The 20,976-nt window shown below is 39.8% G+C and overlaps 1 protein-coding gene across 1 annotated transcript in view; it reads right to left on the minus strand.

Moving 5' to 3' along the window:
• GALNT8 (polypeptide N-acetylgalactosaminyltransferase 8) overlaps positions 1–16,474 on the minus strand; it is a 58,467-nt gene extending 41,993 nt beyond the window's left edge. Inside the window, exons 1-2 of the mRNA XM_010359160.2 lie at positions 16,264–16,474; positions 11,254–11,551 (exon numbers count right to left, since the gene is read on the minus strand). Coding sequence (XP_010357462.2) covers positions 11,254–11,551; positions 16,264–16,474 — 509 coding nt within the window. The remainder of the gene's footprint in view (positions 1–11,253; positions 11,552–16,263) is intronic.
• Positions 16,475–20,976: the final 4,502 nt, after the last annotated feature.

Here is a 20,976-nt window from a genome sequence, read left to right on the forward strand (position 1 = left end):
ATTTTCTTACCCACCATACATCAATCAAAAGAGGTCGGAAATGTGCCTTCCATGGTTCCAAAAGAATAATCTCTCCCTCCTCCCTGCATCACCAGCACCTGACCTGGAATGTGTAGACCAGCACTATCCAGTAGAATTTTCTGCAATGATGAAATCTTTTACATCTATCCTATACATAATGATAGCTACTAGCCGTGTGTGCCTATCAAGCACTTATAATATGGCTAATATAACCAAAACTTAAATGCTTAATTTAATTTTAATTAATTTACATTTAAGTAGCCATATGTGACTGGTAGCTATCATATTGAACAGTGCAGCAGAAGATACTGGAAAAGTATTTGTTGGTTGGATGACATCTAGAGGAACCGATCTCTAGCCACTCCTCCCAGCAGAGAATCACAGTGTACCACCTCAAGCAAATAATTTTAATTAATTTACATTTAAGTAGCCACATGTGACTGGTAGCTATCATATTGAAGAGTGCAGCAGAAGATACTGAAAAAGTATTTGTTGGTTGGAAGACATCTAGAGGAACCGATCTCTAGCCACTCCTCACAGTAGAGAATCACAGTGTACCACCTCAAGCAATGGGAGAGAATGGCAGAAGGAGATAAGGTAACTTCCATGTGCTACAGCTGGAAAGATAAACTTTACTCATATCACAATTTCGCCTGAAACTACTGCTGTGTGGAACACATAAACTAATTTGTATACATGCAAACAGAGTTTAATCAATTGCAACATATGTATTCTTACATTGGGATTTTCCAAGGCAAATTATGTGGCTGGCATAATTTGCCTTAGAAAATCCCAGTGTGAGAATATATATTACACTGGGAAGGCCAGCCTCATGGTATGCAACCTGGGCAGTCACACAGGACTCCACATGTAGGTCTCCCCCATTGATTTAATTCATTACTTTTATCATCTTGAAATTCTTAATTATTTTTTAACGAATGTCCCTCATTTTCATTTTGCACTGGGCTCTGCAAATTGTGTAGGTGGTCCTGTTCACAGCAGGTGGGCTCCCTATTACAGATTAATTATTGAAGCTGTGCCTTTTTGTGTGTTTAATTATTTAATCATTTGTTGGTATTTTACATCTATCCAAATTCAATTAAGTGACTGCTTCATTCTCCAATTACACAGCACACTCTCCTGAGAAGCATTTCTCCAGTCTCTGAAAGGTAGAGAGAGGACATGACAACACGAGAACTGCCAGGGCTGGCCCCTTTCTGGTATCAAACAGCTATCCAGAAAGCTGAGGAAACCTAGGAACCACAATCATTTTGGCATCTCATTTGGCAGGAAGCTGAACTAAATAGCATACAATGCCTATGCTAAGTTCAAGATTCTACATGACAGCTTTCATTCACTAAATGATTTATTTTTCAGCAAAGTCAGTGGAGTTATCTATCTGTAGTACTCAAACCATGAAGGCTTCCAGAATGCTTTAGCTCTGAAATCTATGTGCCTGAGCCACATGGATCTTTTTATGGGCATCAGGGAAGACAGGTTGTCTCCTGGTTTATAAGTATCAGATGTGACTCAGACATTACTAAGGTATATATAGGCACTTGATTCATATATAGTTTTCACCATAGTAAAACTTTTTGAGAAGCAGTTTTATGAATTAATCTCTATGGAATTAAACCTAAATGCTCCAAAATTAAGAACAAAGCAGCTCCAGTTACCAATTGATCCCTGCATATTATCCTCATGCCTCAAGACCTAAATTATACAGTGGATCCTGCAGAAAATATATTAGGTCCTACTTGCCTCCCAGGTCACAAGTGGCAAATACTAACACAATTGTCATCATGTCCTCTTCCTTGTGTATAGCAGGCATTGCTAATAGATCACAGCGCTTATGTCTTTGATCATATTGACTCAAAAGTCTTCCCACTACAATACTCCAGGTAGTCACTACCAGTTAGTTGGAGTTGGCATGAAAGATGAAATGTTTCACCATTTCTTTCACAAGCTAATTCATTTAAATATTCCTCTAAATACCTTAGAGTGAAACATCCAAGGTAAAGCAATCTACATGTTGAAATAAGTAGACCTTGGTAAAGAAGTAGTTTTCTCTTCTTCATTTAAGGCTCTCCTACTCCCTTCTAACTCAGAGAATCAGGGATGCTAGAGAATCACTTTTAGGGTGATGTGATAGAAAGTACCAATTCATCAATCAAACCATACACTGAGCCACTGTCGTGCGCTACATGAATCACAGGTCGAATCTTGAATGTGGATTACTTTGCTCTGATGGTTAAAAGCATAAAGAGAAAGCAATTTATGAATGGCCTGGTCACAATTTCTTTTCACTTGATGTCTGTTCAATTCAGCTACAAGATCTTAGTACTAAGAGGCTGCAATTTATGATACATTTTATAATCCCCAAAAGAAATATTCATTCTCAAAATTTTTTGAGGCAGACTCAAGAAACTCAATGAATTCCAAGTAGAATGAATGCAGAGATACACACCCAGGCCCATCATAATCCAAATGCTGAGAGCCAAAGATGAAAAGAAAATCTTGAAAGAAACAAAAAGAAAAAACGACTTATCACGTACAAGGGAACCCCAATAAGATTGACAGTTGATATCTCATCAGAAACAATAGAGGTCAGAAAGCAATGGGATGGCACATTGAAAATGCCAGAAGAAAAATAAAACTGTCAACCAAGCATTTTTTATCTTACATTTTTCGAATAAAGGCACTGACAGATAAACAAATGCTGAGAGAATTTATTTGTTGCGAGCAGACCCACCTTACAAGAAAAACTAATCTCTTTAGGCTGAAAGCAAGTGACCTTAGACAGTAATTCTAATACACACACACACACACACACACACACACACACACAAATATCAGCAAAGGTAATTATGTAATTATAAAAGACAGTACAAATATATATCTTTCTCTTTTCCACTCTTAAAAAGTAAAAAGCAATTGCATAAAGCAATTTCTATATAATTGTATAATTCAGTCTATAATATCACAGTGTAATATATTTGGTAATAACCGCACAGAAAGGTGAATGGGAACAAAGTTGTGTTAAAGAAATGACACAAGATAGTAAAATGAATCCACAGGAACAAATGTATAGAATCAGACATGTAAAATAAGAAGGTGAATATAACAAAGCCTATGATTAATACTTCCTCTCCTTTTTCTCATTTTCTTTAATGGACATAAAATTACACAATCATAATATATTTTGGAGTTTTACCACACATATATGTAACATGTAATAATAACAGTAAAAAAGGAGGAAGAGCAAGTAGAGCAATATATTAATAACTTTTTTGTATCTCATTGAAATTAAGCTACTGTAATTCTAAGTAGATTCTGATAAGTTAAAATGTATGTGATAAGCCCTAAAACAACCACTTAAAAAATCAAAAAATATAGTGAAAAATCATTAAAAGAATCATACAGTTATATTAGGAAATATTCACTTAATGGAAAAAAAGAAAAAGTAAAAGATGGATAGAAGGAAAAGGCATGAGACACTAGAAAACAAAAATAGAACAGCAGAAATAAATTCAACTATATCAATAAAACATTAAATGTGAACAAATTAAACAATCCAGTCAATAGGTAGAGAATAAGAGATTGCATTTTTTAAAAGATCCAACTATATGCTGTCTATAGGAACCATACTTTATGTTGAAAGAGACAATTAGGTTGAAAGTAAAAGGATAGAAAATGATACATCATGTAAACAGCAACTGTAAGAAAACTAGACTGGCTATACTAATATCAAACAAAACAGGTATTAAGACAAAAATATTACTAGCACTAAAGGAGAAAATTTTATAATAGTAAAAGATATAAAATGAACAAACTGCATTGAATTTATGGGATAGCATCAGAAGAGCAAATATTTGAAGTACAACATTCAAAAAGGAGTAGAAAAAGACAAAGTGGTAGAAAGCCTATTTAAATAAATAATAGTGAAACATGATGAAGTGGAAAACACATTTGCCAACCAAGAATACTACATGTACCCAGAAAAGCTGTCCTTAAGCAACGAAGGATAGATAAAGATGAACAAAACCTGAGGGGGTTAATTACCACCAGATCTGTCTTACAACAAATGCTGAAGAGAGTTCTTCAAGCTGAGAGAAAAGGAGGCTAATTAGTAATGTGAAAACATATGAACCTATAAAACTTGCTCATAAAAGTAAATATACAAAGTCAGAATACTCATTGTAATGATGGTGTATAAGTTACTTATATCTTTAATATGAAGATTAAAAGACAAAACTATTAAAACAACAATAGCTCTAATAATTCAGGAAGATGTAAATGATGACATTAAAAATTAAAAATGGGGGGAGTGGAGTAAAAGTGTAGAGATTTTGCAATCAAAGTTAAGTTGCTATCAGCTTAAAATAGTTTGTTGTACTGATAATATGCTTTTTGCAAGCTTCATGGAAAGCACAAAGCAAAAACTTATCATTGATACACAAAAATAAAAGGTAAAGAATCAAAGCACACCACTAGAGAAAACAACTTAATCGCAAAGGATGATGGCAAGAAAGAAAGGAAAAAATGATCTAACAAGACAACCAGAAAAACAATTAACAAAATAGCAGTAGAAAGTCCTTATGTATCAATAATTTCCTTGAATGTAAATGGGTTTTATTTAATCAAAAGACATACAGTGGCGAAATGGGTAAGAAAGAAAACAAGACCCAACTATATGCTGCTTACAAGAAACCCACGTCACCATTAAAGACACATATAGATTCAAAGTGAAAGGCTGGAAAATGATATTCCATGTAAATGGAAACCAAAAGCGATTAGGAATAGCTATACCTCAATAAAGTAGACTTTATGCCAAAAACTGTAAAACATGGCAAAGAATATCATTAATAATGATACAGGGATTAATTTGGCAAGAGAATACAATAGTTGTAAATACATAGATAACCAACACTGGAGAACCTAACATAAAAAAGCAAATGTTAATATATTTAAAATATACAATAATAGTAGGAAACTTTAATACCCTACTTTCAGCAATGGGAATATCATCCAGGCAGAAAATCAATAAGGAAACATCAGACTTAAACTACACTCCAGACCAAATAGACTAACAAACATATACAGAGCATTCCAATAACCACAACAGAATACACATTCTTCTCATGTGCACGAGGAACATTCTCCAGGATAGATCATACGTTAGGCCACAAAACAAGTCTTAACAAATTTAAGAAGACTGAACCCGTATCAAGTATCTTTTCTGACCATAATGGTATGAAGCAAGAAATCAACAACAGGAGGAATTTGGAATAATTTGCAAATATATAAAAATTAAATAACATGCTCCTGAACAGCCAATGGATCAATGAAGAAAATACAAAGGAAATTAAAAAGAATACTGAACAAATAAAAATGAAAAGCAAACTATTGAAACTCACGGGATGCAGCAAAAGCAGTTCTAAGAGTCAAGCTTACAGAAGAAATGCCTACATCAAAAAAAGAAAAAATATATCAATCAAACAGTTTGACCTCAAGGAACTAGAAAACTAAGAACAAACTAAGTTCAAAGTTAGTAGAAGGAGTAAATAATAAAGATCAGAGCAAAAATAAATACAATGGAGATTAAAAAAACAATAGATAATATTCATAAAACTAAGACTTGGTTTTTTGAGAAGATAAACAAAATTGACGAATCTTTATCTAGACTAAGAAAAAAAGAGGAATCAAATAAATAAAATCAGAAATGAGAAACAGAAATTACAACTAATACAACAGAAATATAAAGGGTCATAAGAGGCTTAAGAACAATTATATATTAACAAATTGTACAACCCATAAGAAATAGACAAATTCATGGACACATACAGCCTATCAAGATTGAATCATGAAAAATGGAAAATCTGAACAGAACAATAATAAGTAAGGAGACTGAATTAGCAATAAAAAATTTCCTATCAAAGACAAGCCTAGGGGCTGTGTGGTGGCTCATGCCTGTAATTCCAGCACTTTGGGAGGCTGAGACAGGTGGATCACTTGAGGTCAGGAGTTTGAAATCAGCCTGGCCAACATGGCAAAACCCCATCTCTACTGAAAATACAAAGATTAGTCAGCTGGACGTGGTGGCAGGTGCCTGTAATCCCAGCTACTCAGGAGGCTGAGGCACAAGAATTGCTTGAACCTGAGAGGTGGAGGTTGGAGGTTGCAGTGAGCCAAGACTGTGTCACTGCACTCCAGCCTGGGTGACAGAGTGAGACTCGGTCTCAAAAAAAAAAAAAAAAAAAAGACAAGCCCAGGACCTGATGATTTCACTGCTGAATTCTACCAAACATTTAAGGAAGAACTAATAATACCAGTCCTTCTCTAACTCTTCCAAAAAATCGAAGTGTAGGTGATACTTTCAAACTGATTTTATAAGGCCAATATCACCCTGATAACAAAACCAGACAAGAAGACTGAAAAAAAGGAAACTACAGGCCAATATACCTGATGAATGCTGATGCAAAAATCCTCATCAAAATACTAGCAAACTGAATTGAACACGCATTTAAAAGATTATTTACCATAATGAAGTGAGATTTATTTCAGGGATGCGATGCAAAGATAGTCCAACATACACAAATCTGTATATGTAATACACCATGTTAACAGAATGAAGGACAAAAACCATATGATCATCTCAATAGATGTGAAAAATCACTTAAAAACTCAACATTTTTTCATGATAAAAACTCTTAACTAATTAGGTATAGAAGAATTGTAGCTTCAACACAATAAAGGTCATATGACAACATCATACTCACTGAGGAACACCACAGCTAACATCATACTCAATGAGGAAAAATTGAAAGCTTTTCCTCTAAGGTCCAGAACAAGACAAGAATGCCCACTCTCACATTTCTATTCAACATGCTACTAGAAGTCCTAGCGAGAGCAATCAGGCAAGAGACAGAAATAAAAAGGCATCAAAATTGAAAAGAAGTGTAGATTGTCCCTGTTTGCAGATGATATGATCTATATACATAAAGCCCTAAAGAACCAACCAAAAATGGTAAACAAATTCATTAAAGTTGCGAAATCAACATACAAAAATCAGTAGCCTTACTATACACCAATAGCAAACTATCAAAAAAGGAAATCAAGCAAACAATTCTACATACAAACTATACCAACACTTAATACTTATGAATACATTTAACCAAGGGAGTGAAAAATCTCTACATTGAAAACTATAAAATACTGGTCAATGAAATTAAAGAAACATAAATAAATGAAAAATCATCTCAGGTTCAGGGGTTGGAAGAATTAATACTGTTAAAATGTTCATACTTCCCAAAGTGATCTACAGATTGAATTCAATCCCTATCAAAATTCTAAAGACTTTTCTTTACAGATAGATAAAACAACTCTAAAAGTTCTAAATGGAACCATAAATTATCCTGAATAGCCAAAGCAATCTTTAGCCAAAAGGAGAAAGCTGGAGACATTACACTACATGACTTCAAAATATACTGTATTAAGCTATGGTAATCAAAACAGCATGATACTGCCATAAAAACAGACACAGAGTAGTGGAACAGAACATAGAGCACAGATATAAATCCACACATTTATAGAACTGATTTTCAACAAAGATGTCAAGAAAACACAATGGGAAAAGAACTGCCTCTTCAATAAATGGTGTTGGGAAAACTGAATATCCACATTTAAAAAGAATAATACTGAACTCTATCTCATCACACCATATACAAAATGACCTGAAACTAGATTAAAGACTTAAATATAAAACCCAAAACTGTAAAACTTCTAGAAAGAAAATAGGGAAAATTTTCCAGAACATTGGTTTGGGCAATGACTTTTTGGATAAGACCCCAAACACAGGTAACAGAAACAAAAATAGACAAACAGGATTACATCAAACTAAACAGCTTCTACATGGCAAAGAAAAAAATCAAAAGAATGAAGAGACAACCTACAGAATGAGATAAAATATTTGCAAACTATATATTTCATAAGAAGTCAATATCCAAGAGAAATAAGAAACAGAAACAACTCAATAACAAGAAAAATAAAAATCAGCAAATGACCTAATCAAACATTTCTCAACAGAAGACTATAAATGGCCAAGAGCTTTATGAAAAAAAATGTTCCATCTCATTAACCATCAGGGAAAATGCAAATTAAACTCACATTGCGTTATCATCTCACCCTTGTTAGAATGGTTACTACCAACAAATAAAAGATAACAAGTATCGGCGATAATGTGGAAAAAAGAGAACCATTGCACCGTTAGTGGGAATACAAATTAGTATACCCAATAAGGAAAATAGTATAAAGATTCCTCAAATACTAAAAATAGAACTATTGTATGATTTAGCAACTCTATACCGGATGTATCTCCTTAGGAAATGAATGAGTATATTGAAGAGAGACTGCACTCCCATTTTCATTGGAGCATTATTCATAATAGTGGAATACTATTCAGCCACAAAAAAGAAGGAAATTCTGTCTCTTGTGACAACATGGATAAATGTAGAGGACACTATGTTAAGTAAAATACGCCAGGAACAGAAATACAAATACTACATGATCTCACTTATACATGGAATCTAAAAAAGTTAAACTCATAGAAGTAGAGAGTAGAATGAAAGGTGGTTACCAGGAGCCAGGGTGGGGGCTGGGTGAAGAGGTGTTAGAGAAATGTTAGGTTAAAGGATACAAATTTCAGTTAGATAGGAGGAATAAGTTCAAGAGATGTATTATACAACATTGTGACTATTGTTAATAGCAATATGTGGTATTCTCGAAAATTGCTAAGAGAGTAGATGTCAAGTATTCTCACCAAAAATAACTGTGAGGTAATGAATATGTTAATCTAGATATATATTGCCATTCTACAATGTGTATACATTTCAAAACATCATATTGTACATGATAAGATACACAATTTTGCCAATTTAAATAAAATATTTTTAAAAACAGTCACATTTCCAATAGCATCAAAAAGATAAATACCTAGGAATAAATAAAAGACGTGAAAAAACTAATACTGTGAAAACTCAAAATATTGTTGAAAGAAATTAAAGACCTAAATAAATGGAAAGATTTCTCACATTTGTGGATTGGAAGATCTAATTTTTAAAATGAAGTCCTCCACAAATCTACAGATCTACAGAGTTAATGAAATCCCTGTCAAAATCCTGCTGGTTTCTTTGCAGAAATTGACAAACTAGAACTAAAACTCATATGGAAATTCAAAGTCCCAGAATAGACAAAACAGCCTTGAGAAAGAAGTTGGAAGACTCACATTTTCAATTTCAAAATGTACTACAAAATTACAATTGTTAAGACAATGTGTTCCTGGCATAAGGATAGGCCTATACAGCAACGAAATAGGATTGATATCCAGAAATAAACCCTTACATTTATCACCAATTGATTTCAACAAGGGTGGCAGGACAACCTGATGTGGAAAGAGTAATCTATTCAACAAACATACTAGGATAACTAAACAGCCACATATAAAAGAATGAAGTTGGACCCTCCTTGTCACATATGTACAAAAACTAGTTTAAAATGGACCAAACACCTAAATTTAAGACTGAAACTATAAAATTCTTGGAAGAAAACATGGGTGTAAACCTTTGTGACCTTGTACCAAGCAATGGTCTGTTAGATATAACACCAAAAGTACAAGCAACCAAGGAGAAAATAGATAAATTGGACATCATTAAGATTTAAAACTCTTGTGTTTCAAAGACGACCATCAAGAAAGTGAACAGACAATCTACACAATGAAAGAAAACATTAACAAGTCATATTTCTGATAGGAATTTACATCTAGAATACATAAAGTACTTTGCAACTCAATAACAAAAAGATAAAGAAGCCAATTTTTTTTTTAAAAAGAATGTCTCCAAATAGACATTTCTCCAAAGAAGACGTACACATGGCTAATAGTACATGAAAAGATGTCCCACGTTATCAGGCCTCAGGGTAATTTAAAACAAAATCACAATGAGATATCACTTCAGACCCACTAGGATGGCTATAGTTAAAAAGAAAAATAATAACAAATGTTAGTATGTGGAAAAGTCAGAACTCTCATTACTGCTTGAGGGAATGTTAAATGATGGAGTCACTTTGAAAACCACCCAGCAGTTCTTTGAAAGGCTAAATACAGAATTATCATACGGCCCAGCAATTCTACCCACAGGGTACACCTGCAAGAAAAGAAGACATTTGTTCACACAAAAACTTATACATGAATGTTCAAAGCAGTATTATTCACAATGGTAAGTGGGAACAATCCAAATGTTCATCACCTGATGAATGGGTAAAGGAAATGCGGTATAATCCAGACAATGAAATATTATTTGACAATAAGAAGGAATGAAGTATTGATATGTGTTATAATGTGAATGATACTTGAAAACATCGTGATAAGTGAAAAATGTTAGTCACAAAAGACCCCATATTATACGATTCCATTAATACAAAAGGTCCAGAACAGACAAATCCATAGGGATAAAAAGTAGATGAGCGGTGGTTGCCTAGGGATGAGGAAGTTGTAGGAAAATGGGGAGGGCCTGCTAATGCAGTTTCTTAGTAAAATGATGAAAATGTTTTAAAATTGATTGTGGGAATGGGGAATAGCTCTGTGAATATACTGAAAAACATTAAATTGTACACTTTAAATGGATAAATTGTACGGTATGTGAATTATATCTCAACAAAGCTGTTTCTAAAAAAGTGTTATGAAGGAGCGTGGGAGACGCAGAAAGAGAAAAAAAAACAATGGGAAAGGGAAACAGAAGGAGAGGGGAGGGATTGCTCTTCAGATTAGATTTACCAGCAAAGAGGAATCCAAGTAGAGAATTTGAGCAAAGTCCTAGGGAAGGAGACAGAGCTGCTGGCTTTGGTGTGACTTGCGCAAGTCCCTTCTCAGCTTCAGTTTCCTCATCTGTAAAATTATCAGTTAGAACCACCATATCTCTGTTTCTCTGGATCAGAGTTGCAAAGGACCTCTGCTCCTCTGACATTTCTGTTCTTTCCCAAGGGTCTGTAAATATTTGAATCAGGCGGTTATCTTCTCTGAGCTGTCATTATAAAATAAATTAAAAACAAAAACTTTGCTCAGCCTGAACCCCTTCCCCCCCAATCTCCCACTCCCCCAACCTCCAATTTTCACTGCTCCCAAAGCTCATCCTCAAATCAAACTGAGGACCCTAGAAGCCCAAGCCTGGTTCATCCCACCTGTAGTCTCGTGTATCGGGGATGGTGCGATTGAGAGGCAGCTGGTTGCTGAGGTACGCGTTGTAACCAAACTTCCGGAAGAGGTCCTGGGCCTTTTTCTGCTGGGCCTCAGAAAGATCCTCGCCCCACTGCCTGAAAAGCTGTGAGTGTGGGAAGAGTTTCATTTGGGTTTTGTGCTTCTTTGTCTCCTTCACCTTGGCTTCCACTGCCTTCAGAACAGGGCGTTCTTCATCTTTCACCCTCTTCATTGTGTTGTTCACATTTTCTTGCTGCCTCAGAGCCAATTTCATACTTTCTTCTGCAAATGAAGAGGACAGGGGTGGGAGAGAAAACATTTCAGCCCCTCCTTAGTTACCTGGGCATTCCTTTCCATCCTAATTTCCTTCTAATGGTTTACACACTACATCTTAAAATTTATAAGCTCTTGTCTCAGAGGATGTAATATGTCAGGGAACTGACATACTGCTGAGGCTTGAGTAGGTAATATGGCAGGAACCAGCTACGCAAGGCTGTATCAGCAAAGTATGTACTGGATAGGTCTCTCCCTTTAGCCCCATCAAAACTCCTCCATCCCACATCTTCAAAGCTCCTCCAAGAACTGACTTACTATGATTTGAGAAATCAGCAGAAAATAAGCTAATGTTTTTCAGAATGAGGCCTGAGAACCACTTACATCAGAATCATCAGTTGTGTTTTTTTTTTTTTTTTTAATGTAGATACCCAGGCTAATCTCCAAATCCACTAAATCAGGATCTGAGAGCTGGGTGGAAATACAGACCGGAGAAATTACAGTAACCTGCTTTTCAATAAAACCAAGGAGTAATTCTTTTTATAGTGAAATTTAAGAAACACTACACCATTAGTGCCTAAAAAAGGCAAATCTGCTCTAACCACTACCACCATCATCCACCCATGCCCTTGCTTCTCATGTGCTTGATTTATGAGGAACTTTAAAATTGGAGCTGTCCTAGTCTTGCAATTTCCAACTTCCGGGATCATAAGAATGTCTTCAAAAGCTTGTTAAAAATACAGAATCTGGAGGTGGTTCGAAGATGGCTGAATAGGAATAGCTCTAGGCTACAGCTCCCAATGTGAGCGACACAGAAGACGGGTGATTTCTGCATTTCCAACTGAGGTACCGGGTTCATCTCACTGGGGCATGTCGGAAAGTAGGTGCAGGACAGTAGGTGTAGCCCACTGAGCGAAAGCCAAAGCAGGGCAAGGTATCACCTCACCCTGGAAGCACAAGGGGGAAGGGAATCCCAGGCCTCCCTTAGAGATTCTGACTCTGTTCTGGAGTAGAGCCTGAGAATCTGTATTTTAAACAATTGGTCTAGACAAATGTAATTGTCACATTAATTTGGGAAACATTGCCTTAACTCAAAAGAATGGACAGATAGTGATAGACCCAGGCAGAGGATGTTTTATGCAGAAGATGCCCTCCAGGATCCATGATGTTATCTATTATTTACCTCACCTTTCCACCCTGTAAGATTTGTGCTGGAGTATCTTAGCATATGCACCTGAACTCCCTCAGGCTCAATCTGTGTACTCAGCAAAAAGAAAAAGTAACCATTTTAGTGTTTAGTGATTATGACATTTTTCAGCACTAAATCCCACAATGGTGATCAAGGCACTCTGACATAGGATCCACTTTGTTCCTACTAATCTCCCCTGAGCCCACACGAAACTTCAACCAGACTGAGAGGATCACCTGCAGCCTGTCCAGCATCTTTCCACAAGTTAGAAGAAGGCATCCTTGTTTTCTGGATGACTGCAACTCAGGGTCACCAGCTTGGTGAGGGGACAGCCCCACTGTGTGACTTTGCTCCAGGTAGATGAATCTCATGCCACAGCACATGGCTTGGCAAGCAGAACGTGTGCTGGATTTCAGATCCATATACAGTCCCCGAGAGGGAAGCAAGGAAGTCCTATGACTGGGAGGAGAACATGTTTGTGAAGTGATGTAAGACTGGCCCAAAAAGAAGGAAAAGGAGAAAGAGAATCAACTCTTGACATGGTTAAGACAAAAAGAGAATAGTCGAAAAAACTTGGGCAAAAAGTAAATGGTAGGTCTCTCAAAGGAGGCTCATGTGAACACCATGCATACTTGCTCAGGTAGAAACAAGAAGTGAGAGCATGCTGTTTACCGTGTCCCAGATGGAACAGTATGGTTATTCATACTTTTCTGTCCTAAGCACGCAGGGGTCCCAGGGTGGTACTGGGTTCTTTCGACCTCTAAGCTCCTCTGCGTTCTTCCTTGGGGGATATCTGATTTTCTCTTTCACTCGTGGCTGTCAGTGGGAGCTGGTTTGGACCTGGCCATCCTAAAGTCAATTTGAGGAAATGCATAATCTGATAGTATGAATACAGCATCACTAGGTCACCCCCATAACTTATACTGAAACCTTCTAAGCCCCCAAAGGGACGCACCCATTGACATCCCCATGGTGGGGTTTTTATGAACCCTGAGGGAGGTTCCAGAAAACTGGCTTAGAGTCATTGATCCCTCCCTCAACTGGGATATAATTATCATTGCTTCCTTTTGCTATTGGTAGCTTACATGATTCAACTAAGTTTCCTTATTGACTCATGATTTTTTTAAATCCTCCTGGAATCCTGGAGGCAATGAGCAAACAGGATGAAGGGGAATTAAACTGGCTTTTAGTTACAGGAAGCCCTGTGGGAAAAAAAGAGCATTGGAGATCTAGAAACAGGGCCCAGAAGAATTTTTGAGGTTCATCTCAGGTGTGCAGGCCTCCAGCACTCCAGACCCCTGGACCCGCCTTTTAAACGCTTTTTCTGTCTCTTTCTAACTCCTTGGCCTCCGCCGGACTCGGGGTACCCGCCGGGTGGTGTGGGACTGGTTTCCCCAACGTATTTGTCTCCATTCAACTCCATAGATGACACCCTGCCTGCTAGGTCAGGTGTTCTCCAGCCAAGAACACTGTTATAGCTGCCTGGCTTCTGCCTGAGCAGCATCAGGTGTGAGGAGTGTGCATGGCAGCTGCCCAGTGGCAGGTAAGTCACCTGGACACACCTTGTACTGTCTCAGAAGTCAGAAGAATGCTTGCTCCTGCAGCTAGCACAGGGTGCCTGGGTGAGAGGCTTTTCTCTATATATATCTATGTTTGGTGTGATAAGTCCCAATGTGAGTCTCTGATATCACATCATTTCAGAGCGAATAAAATGTGGGAGCACCAAGAATAACAAGAAAGGTCTTTGCAAAGAAGGAAAGAGGAGTAAGCCAGATGGCTCTGGCTGGCTCATGGCACACTGTGTCCTAGCTGACGGAAAGAATAGCGAGGCTTTGGGTAGAACTCCTGCCATTTTATGGCTTGAGGAGGCTGAGCCAGTGATGAGCCCTGGGGATGGGTGAGAGAGTCCTGGTGTGTCTGGATGCTCTGCCAAGTAGTGAGGGTGGTGCTGGGGTCACCACCCTAGGTACATAGACATCCTCCTGGTGAAGCGTCACCAAGCATATTTGCATGGGCAATGTCTGACCCACGCAGGTAAGCCAGGGCTTGTGGAGCTGACAATCTTCCCGCTGTTTCATCCACCTCTTGCCCTATATCACTCTTCCCTTCATCCCTGTCTGCCTGTCTTTTTCTCTCTCTTTCCTAGATGCACCCACTCATTTATTCATCTATGTAACTTCTATGGATGAATAGAAATGAGTAGTGAATGAGACGTTCATGGAAACAGACCTTATGAAACTTGTTTTCCATAAAACTGTACCACAATAAAATATGAGGAGTCTTATGAAGGAGGACGTAAAAGGTGCTATGGGTGCCTTAGGCCTCCTTTTCTCTCCTTTTATTCTCTCCTTCTGTCCCATCACACTTTCCCTTTTTTTCTTCTTGTCTCCACACAAACTCTTTCACTCTCTCTCCCTGGACTCCCTCACTTCTCTGCTCCTTTCCTGTCCCAGCTCTTTTCTCCTCTCTCATCTCCCTTCTCTCTCTCTTCGATCCTTCCCTGATTGCTTCTTTCCCTTCCTTTTTCTCTTCTTGCCTTTCCTTCCACCCGTCTCCCAGCCTCACTCTGAACCCTGACAATGCTCAGTTCTCGTTTTAAAAGACACTTTCCCCAACTTCAGCCCCATGTGCACACACCGGGGCAGTCACATCCCTGCTCACACATAAAACACCTCCCTCAGGGGTTCCAGCATTTGATCCCTGTTACCTGGGGAGCAGGGGGAAACGGCTGCTTCCCTTGCTGAAGTTGGATGCGCAGGCTCATAAAATTCAGAGGCATTAGAGTTCCATAGTGAGCCGGAATCACAAACAAATCCCAGAATGTGTTGAAATCTTACCCTTAACTTTAAATGAGGAGATTAAAATTTGGCCCAGAGCTGTTTATAGATCACTTTCTGCATCCACTTCACAACCCTGCTAGGTCAGGTGGATAACTATCATTATTATCATCATCTCCATTTACAGAGCAGGAACCTGAGGCTGAGAGAGAGAAGCACTTGCTCAAAGTCACACAACCACAGTGGCACATCAGGATTCGATCTTAGGTCCTCTAACAAAGCCCTCATTAGTTCATGACAGGAGTACACAGCAAAACGGAAGTGAGGCCTTTGCCCCAGAGATTGCCACCTCTCTTGAACAGCCCCTACCACACACAGGCCTAAGGACAGGGCTACGCTAGACATCCCTAAGGCCCTTGGGATTCTTACTCTGTCTCGCTGCCTGCATATATGTAGATATAATGATAATGCATGTGCACAAGCCCACACAGGCATACACACACACATGCTCACCTCCCCCATAATGCTCGCTCTAATTTCCACGTCTACTCACTTCGCTCTCAATACCCATCTCCCATTTGAAGGCACCGAATTCAGTGTCAGATGCTTCAATGAGCGACTGAGATGAAAATGTGACCTCTCGCCCATTTTCCCCTCTACATCCCTTTTTCCTAAGCACCCATAAACATACACACACGCACATGTGTGCACACACATGCACACACACACCTTCCAGGTTAGCGTTGTAAACTTACTCAGATGCTTCAATTTCGTCTCCAACTGGGAGAGTCTTTTTATCACTGCCCCGTCGCGCTCGTTCAGATGTAAAGGAAGCTCCTTGTGGAGACCACCCATAAACAGGTTTTGTAAAGTCCCCTTGCTAAAAAATACCAGAAGGAGATTGACAGTAATGGCCAGAGTCAGCCCAATGCAGAGGGCTTTGGAGCGTTTTCTCCAAAACGTCATCTTCTTCCTGGGGCTCATCCACTCCCTGTGGGGTTGAGTGCGTCACTGCCAGAACAGGTTAAGGATCAGAACCAGCCCAGCTTTTGTGGGAAAGAGAGTTTCTGGGGTGCCAGTTGAGTTGGTCTCCCCTGTGTGAGATACCCATGGGAAGCCATGGGTGGCCTCTAAGGAGAAAAGTCTCCTTATTCCACAGGTTGCTCAGGGAGACAACACTCCCTTGAAGCAGTGGAATATAATCAAACATCTTGGCTCCTCCCAAAAGCTGCTCCCACCCATTTCAGTTGAAGATCTTAAGTAGTTTAGACACACGCCTTTGCTCAAGGAAATTCACAGAAACCGCCACTGCTGTACATCTTATTGAATGACTCATGATTCTCTTTTACTGATTAATCCTTTTCTTCATCCCGTCCACCCCTTCCCATCTGCCCTAAGAACAAAGAGCTTGTAAACCAATAAATTGGGTGGAGCCCGAGAGCTCTGGAACGGGAGCAAGCCTCCGATGCTCTGGTCCCCTGGACCCACCTTTTAAACACTTACTCTGTCTCTTTCTAACTCTGTCTCCACCGGACTCGGGGTACCTGCCAGGTGGTGTGGGACTGGTTTCCCCAACATATTTGTCTCCACCCAACTTCATAGATGACACCCTGCCTGCTAGGCCAGATGTTCTCTGGCCAAGAACACTATTATAGCTGCCTGGCTTCTCCCTGAGCAGCGTCAGGTGTGAGGAGTGTGCATGGCAGCTGCCCAGCGGCAGGTAAGTCACCTGGACACAACTTGTACTGTCTCAGAAGTCAGAAGAATGCTTGCTCCTGCAGCTAGCTCAGGCTGCCTGGGTGAGAGGCTTTTCTCTCCATATATATATCTATGTTTGTTTGATGTTTAATGTTCTGTGTCCCTGGAAGAACCACCTGGGAGACTCTGATAGGGCATGTGAGGTCTGGTCCTGTGGGTGTAAGAAGGGGATAAATAGGATGAAAAAGAAATCAAAAAGCGAGAAGCCTCTGTACTCTTAGATCCTTGCTTTTTTGAAGAGCTGGGATCTAAGATATCTTTTTACCTAACTCTACAGGGTTTTGGACATAGTAGGTGTGCAACAAATGCTTGTCCCACAAACTTAAGGAGAGACTTTCTTGCTAGTTCCTGGGACCTCACTGCCTAGAAGGAGGTGGAGAAGAGCTGGAGGCAGTGCCCAGGGGTTGAGCCTCAGGGGATGACCCTGATTCACTGGTCTCTGTCCTTTGCTTGTCGTCTGCACAACTTCATACACTGGGCTTCTACCTTGCCCCAGCTTCCAGTAACTCCTTTGCCTCCACACCTCACACTTATAAGATGTTTTGGACGAATCACCAATGATCATCATTGTAGAAAAAACACTTCAGGCCGGGCGCGGTGGCTCAAGCCTGTAATCCCAGCACTTTGGGAGGCCGAGACGGGTGGATCACGAGGTCAGGAGATCGAGACCATCCTGGCTAACACGGTGAAACCCCGTCTCTACTAAAAATACAAAAACTAGCCGGGCGAGGTGGTGGGCGCCTGTAGTCCCAGCTACTCGGGAGGCTGAGGCAGGAGAATGGCATAAACCCGGGAGGCGGAGCTTGCAGTGAGCTGAGATCTGGCCACTGCACTCCAGTCCGGGCGACAGAGCGAGACTCCGCCTCAAAAAAAAAAAAAAAAAGAAAAAGAAAAAACACTTCAAATTGTTCCCCAAGGCTAAAAGTTTTAAGTTCTCAGTGTACTGTCAATCCCGTCAAAATCACAGCTTCCACCCCAGCCTGGCTCTTTGGACTATTTATTAGGTCCCAAACACAGCACATGTGACATGTGCTGAGGCAGACATGTGAATTAAAGGAAAGAAATGCGGCTTTAGGAAAAACAGGACGAAAATGAACAAAATGGAAAGGAATCACTTCTTCTGTTTTGCAGGGATAGAAAATGTCTCCCAGCCTCCCACTTGCAAATTAGACTCAAAACATAAAAAAACGCATGATCCAGCCAGGCACGGTGGCTCATTCCTGTAATCCCAGCACTTTGGGAGGCCGAGGCGGGTGGATCACCTGAGGTCAGGAGTTCAAGACCAGCCTGGCCAACATGGCAAAACCCCGTCTCTACTAAAAATAACAAAATTAGCTGGGCATGGTGGCAGGCGCCTGTCATCCCAGCGACTCGGGAGGCAAAGGCAGGAAAATCACTTGAACCCAGGAGGCGGAGTTTGCAGTGAGTTGAGATCGTGCCATTGCACTCCAGCCTGGGCAACAAGAACAAAACTCCATCTCAAAAAAAAAAAAATAATCCCTTCTCCTTCTAGGACAAGATGAAATACATACATTCATCTCCTCTATTCCTTCCCACTAAGGCAAGTAAAAACTACACATGATATGTAAAACAAACCTAAGAAGACTGAAAGGTAGAGAGAAGAGGGCAGGCTGACTAGAGATCTCCAGATATCCTAGCTGTATTAGGAAACAGATTCCAAGTTGCTGGATGCTGGAGCAGTCAACAATTTGGAAATGCCAATGGGCAGAGACAATAAAAGCCCCAAGAAAAAGCTGCTTTCTCTAACCAAAGAAACAGGAAATGGGAAGCCTAGCAACACAAAAATGTTTAGACAACAACTGCCCTACACCAGCCAAATGCCGCTGAAAACCTTGCAGTGCCATGCCTACCCCATCCACAGAGGCCTCGTGGGGAGCCTAGACTTCCAACCTCACCCCAGCTGTGAGGATGGGCCCTTGCACCCCCACCTTCCCCTCCAGGGTGGTGTCAGTGAGGGTCTCTTGGGGAGCCAGCATTTTCGTCATTGTCCCCACGTGATATCAGTAAAGGAACAGTGGCCCTCCCTTTTCAGCCAGTGTGGTATCAGCAGAGGCCTAATGGGGAACCTGAACTCCCTCCCTCACCCATCAGTAATGAGGCAGCCCTCCCCGACCAGGTGTCAGTGGAGGCCAAGCATGGAACCTGGGCTTCCACTCCCACCTGGCAGCGATGAGATGACATCCCCCGTTCCCCACCAGAACAGTGTATGAAAGGCCTGCTAAAACAGATTTACATAGGATCCAGAGTCTCATAAAATTATATTCAGAATGGCCAAGTGCAACAGGAAATCACTTGTCATATCAACAAACAGGAAAATCTCAACTTGGAAGAGGCTATCAACAGACACCAACACCAGCTGGGCATGGTGGCTCATGCCTGCAATCACAGCACTTTGGGAGGCTGAGGCAGGAGGATCGCTTGATCCCAGGAGTTTGAGACCAGCTTGGGCAACATGGTAAAACCCCATCTCTACAAAAAATACAAAAATCAGCCGGGCAAGGTGGCACATAACTGCAGCCCCAGCTACCCAGGATGCTAAGGTGGGAGGATCACGTGAGCCCAGGAGGTTGAAGCTGCAGCGAGCCATGATTGTGTCATTGCACTCCAGCCTGGGTGACAGAGTGAGACCCTGTCTCAAAAAAAAAAAAAAAAAAAAAAAAAAATTGAAACAGATACCAACACCAAGATGACAGAGATGCTGAAATTGTCTGACAAGGATTTAAAAGCAGCCATACTAACGAGTGATTATGAACATGCTTGAAACAAATGAAAAAACAGTAAGTCAGCAAGGAAATCAAATGTTTCAGCAAAGATATAGAAACCTCAGGAAAGAAGACATAAAAAAGAACCAAATGGCAATTTTATAAATGAAAAATACAATAAACAAAATTTAAAAATCACTGGGTGAGCCTCAACTGTAGAATGACAAGGACAGAGAAAAGAATCAGTGATCTTGAAGATGATATCATAGAAAATGCTCAATCTGACCAACAGAGAAAAAGTAGACTAAAAAAAAAAATAAACCTCAAAGACCAGTGAGATTACAACAACAGATCTAACATTCATGTCATTGGAACCTTAGAAGGAAAAGAGAAAATGCAGGGCTAAACAAGAACGTAAAGAAATAAGGGCTGGCTGGGAACAGTGGCTCATGCCTGTGGTCCCAGCACTTTGGAAGGCTGAGGCAGGCAGATCACCTGAAGTCAGGAGTTCAACACCAGCCTGACCAACATGGTGAGACCCCATCTCTACTAAAAATACAAAAAATTAGCTGGGCCTGGTGGTGCACACCTGTAATCCCAGCTGCTTGGGAGGTTGAGGAAGGAGAATCACTTGAACCCAGGAAGCAGAGGTTGCAGTGAGCCGAGATCATGCCACTGCACTCCAGCCTGGGCAAGAAGAGTGAAACTCTGTCTCAAAAAAAAAAAAAAAAAAAAAAAGAAAGAAAGAAAGAAAAAGAAAAGAAAAGAAAAGAAATTTCCAAAAGTTGGCAAAAGACACAAACCTACAGATTCAAGATGCTGAGCAAACCCTAAATAGGACAAACTCAAAGAAATTCATAATCACCTGATGCCCAGATGCATTATAATCAAACTTCTAAAAACTAAAGACAAATGAAAATTCTTAAAAGTAGCAAGAGAAAAATGACACTTACAGGGGAAAAACAATTCACATGATAGAGTTCTCGT

The sequence above is a fragment of the Rhinopithecus roxellana genome, chromosome 10 (genome assembly GCF_007565055.1).
Source record: "Rhinopithecus roxellana isolate Shanxi Qingling chromosome 10, ASM756505v1, whole genome shotgun sequence".
Lineage (NCBI taxonomy): Eukaryota > Metazoa > Chordata > Mammalia > Primates > Cercopithecidae > Rhinopithecus > Rhinopithecus roxellana.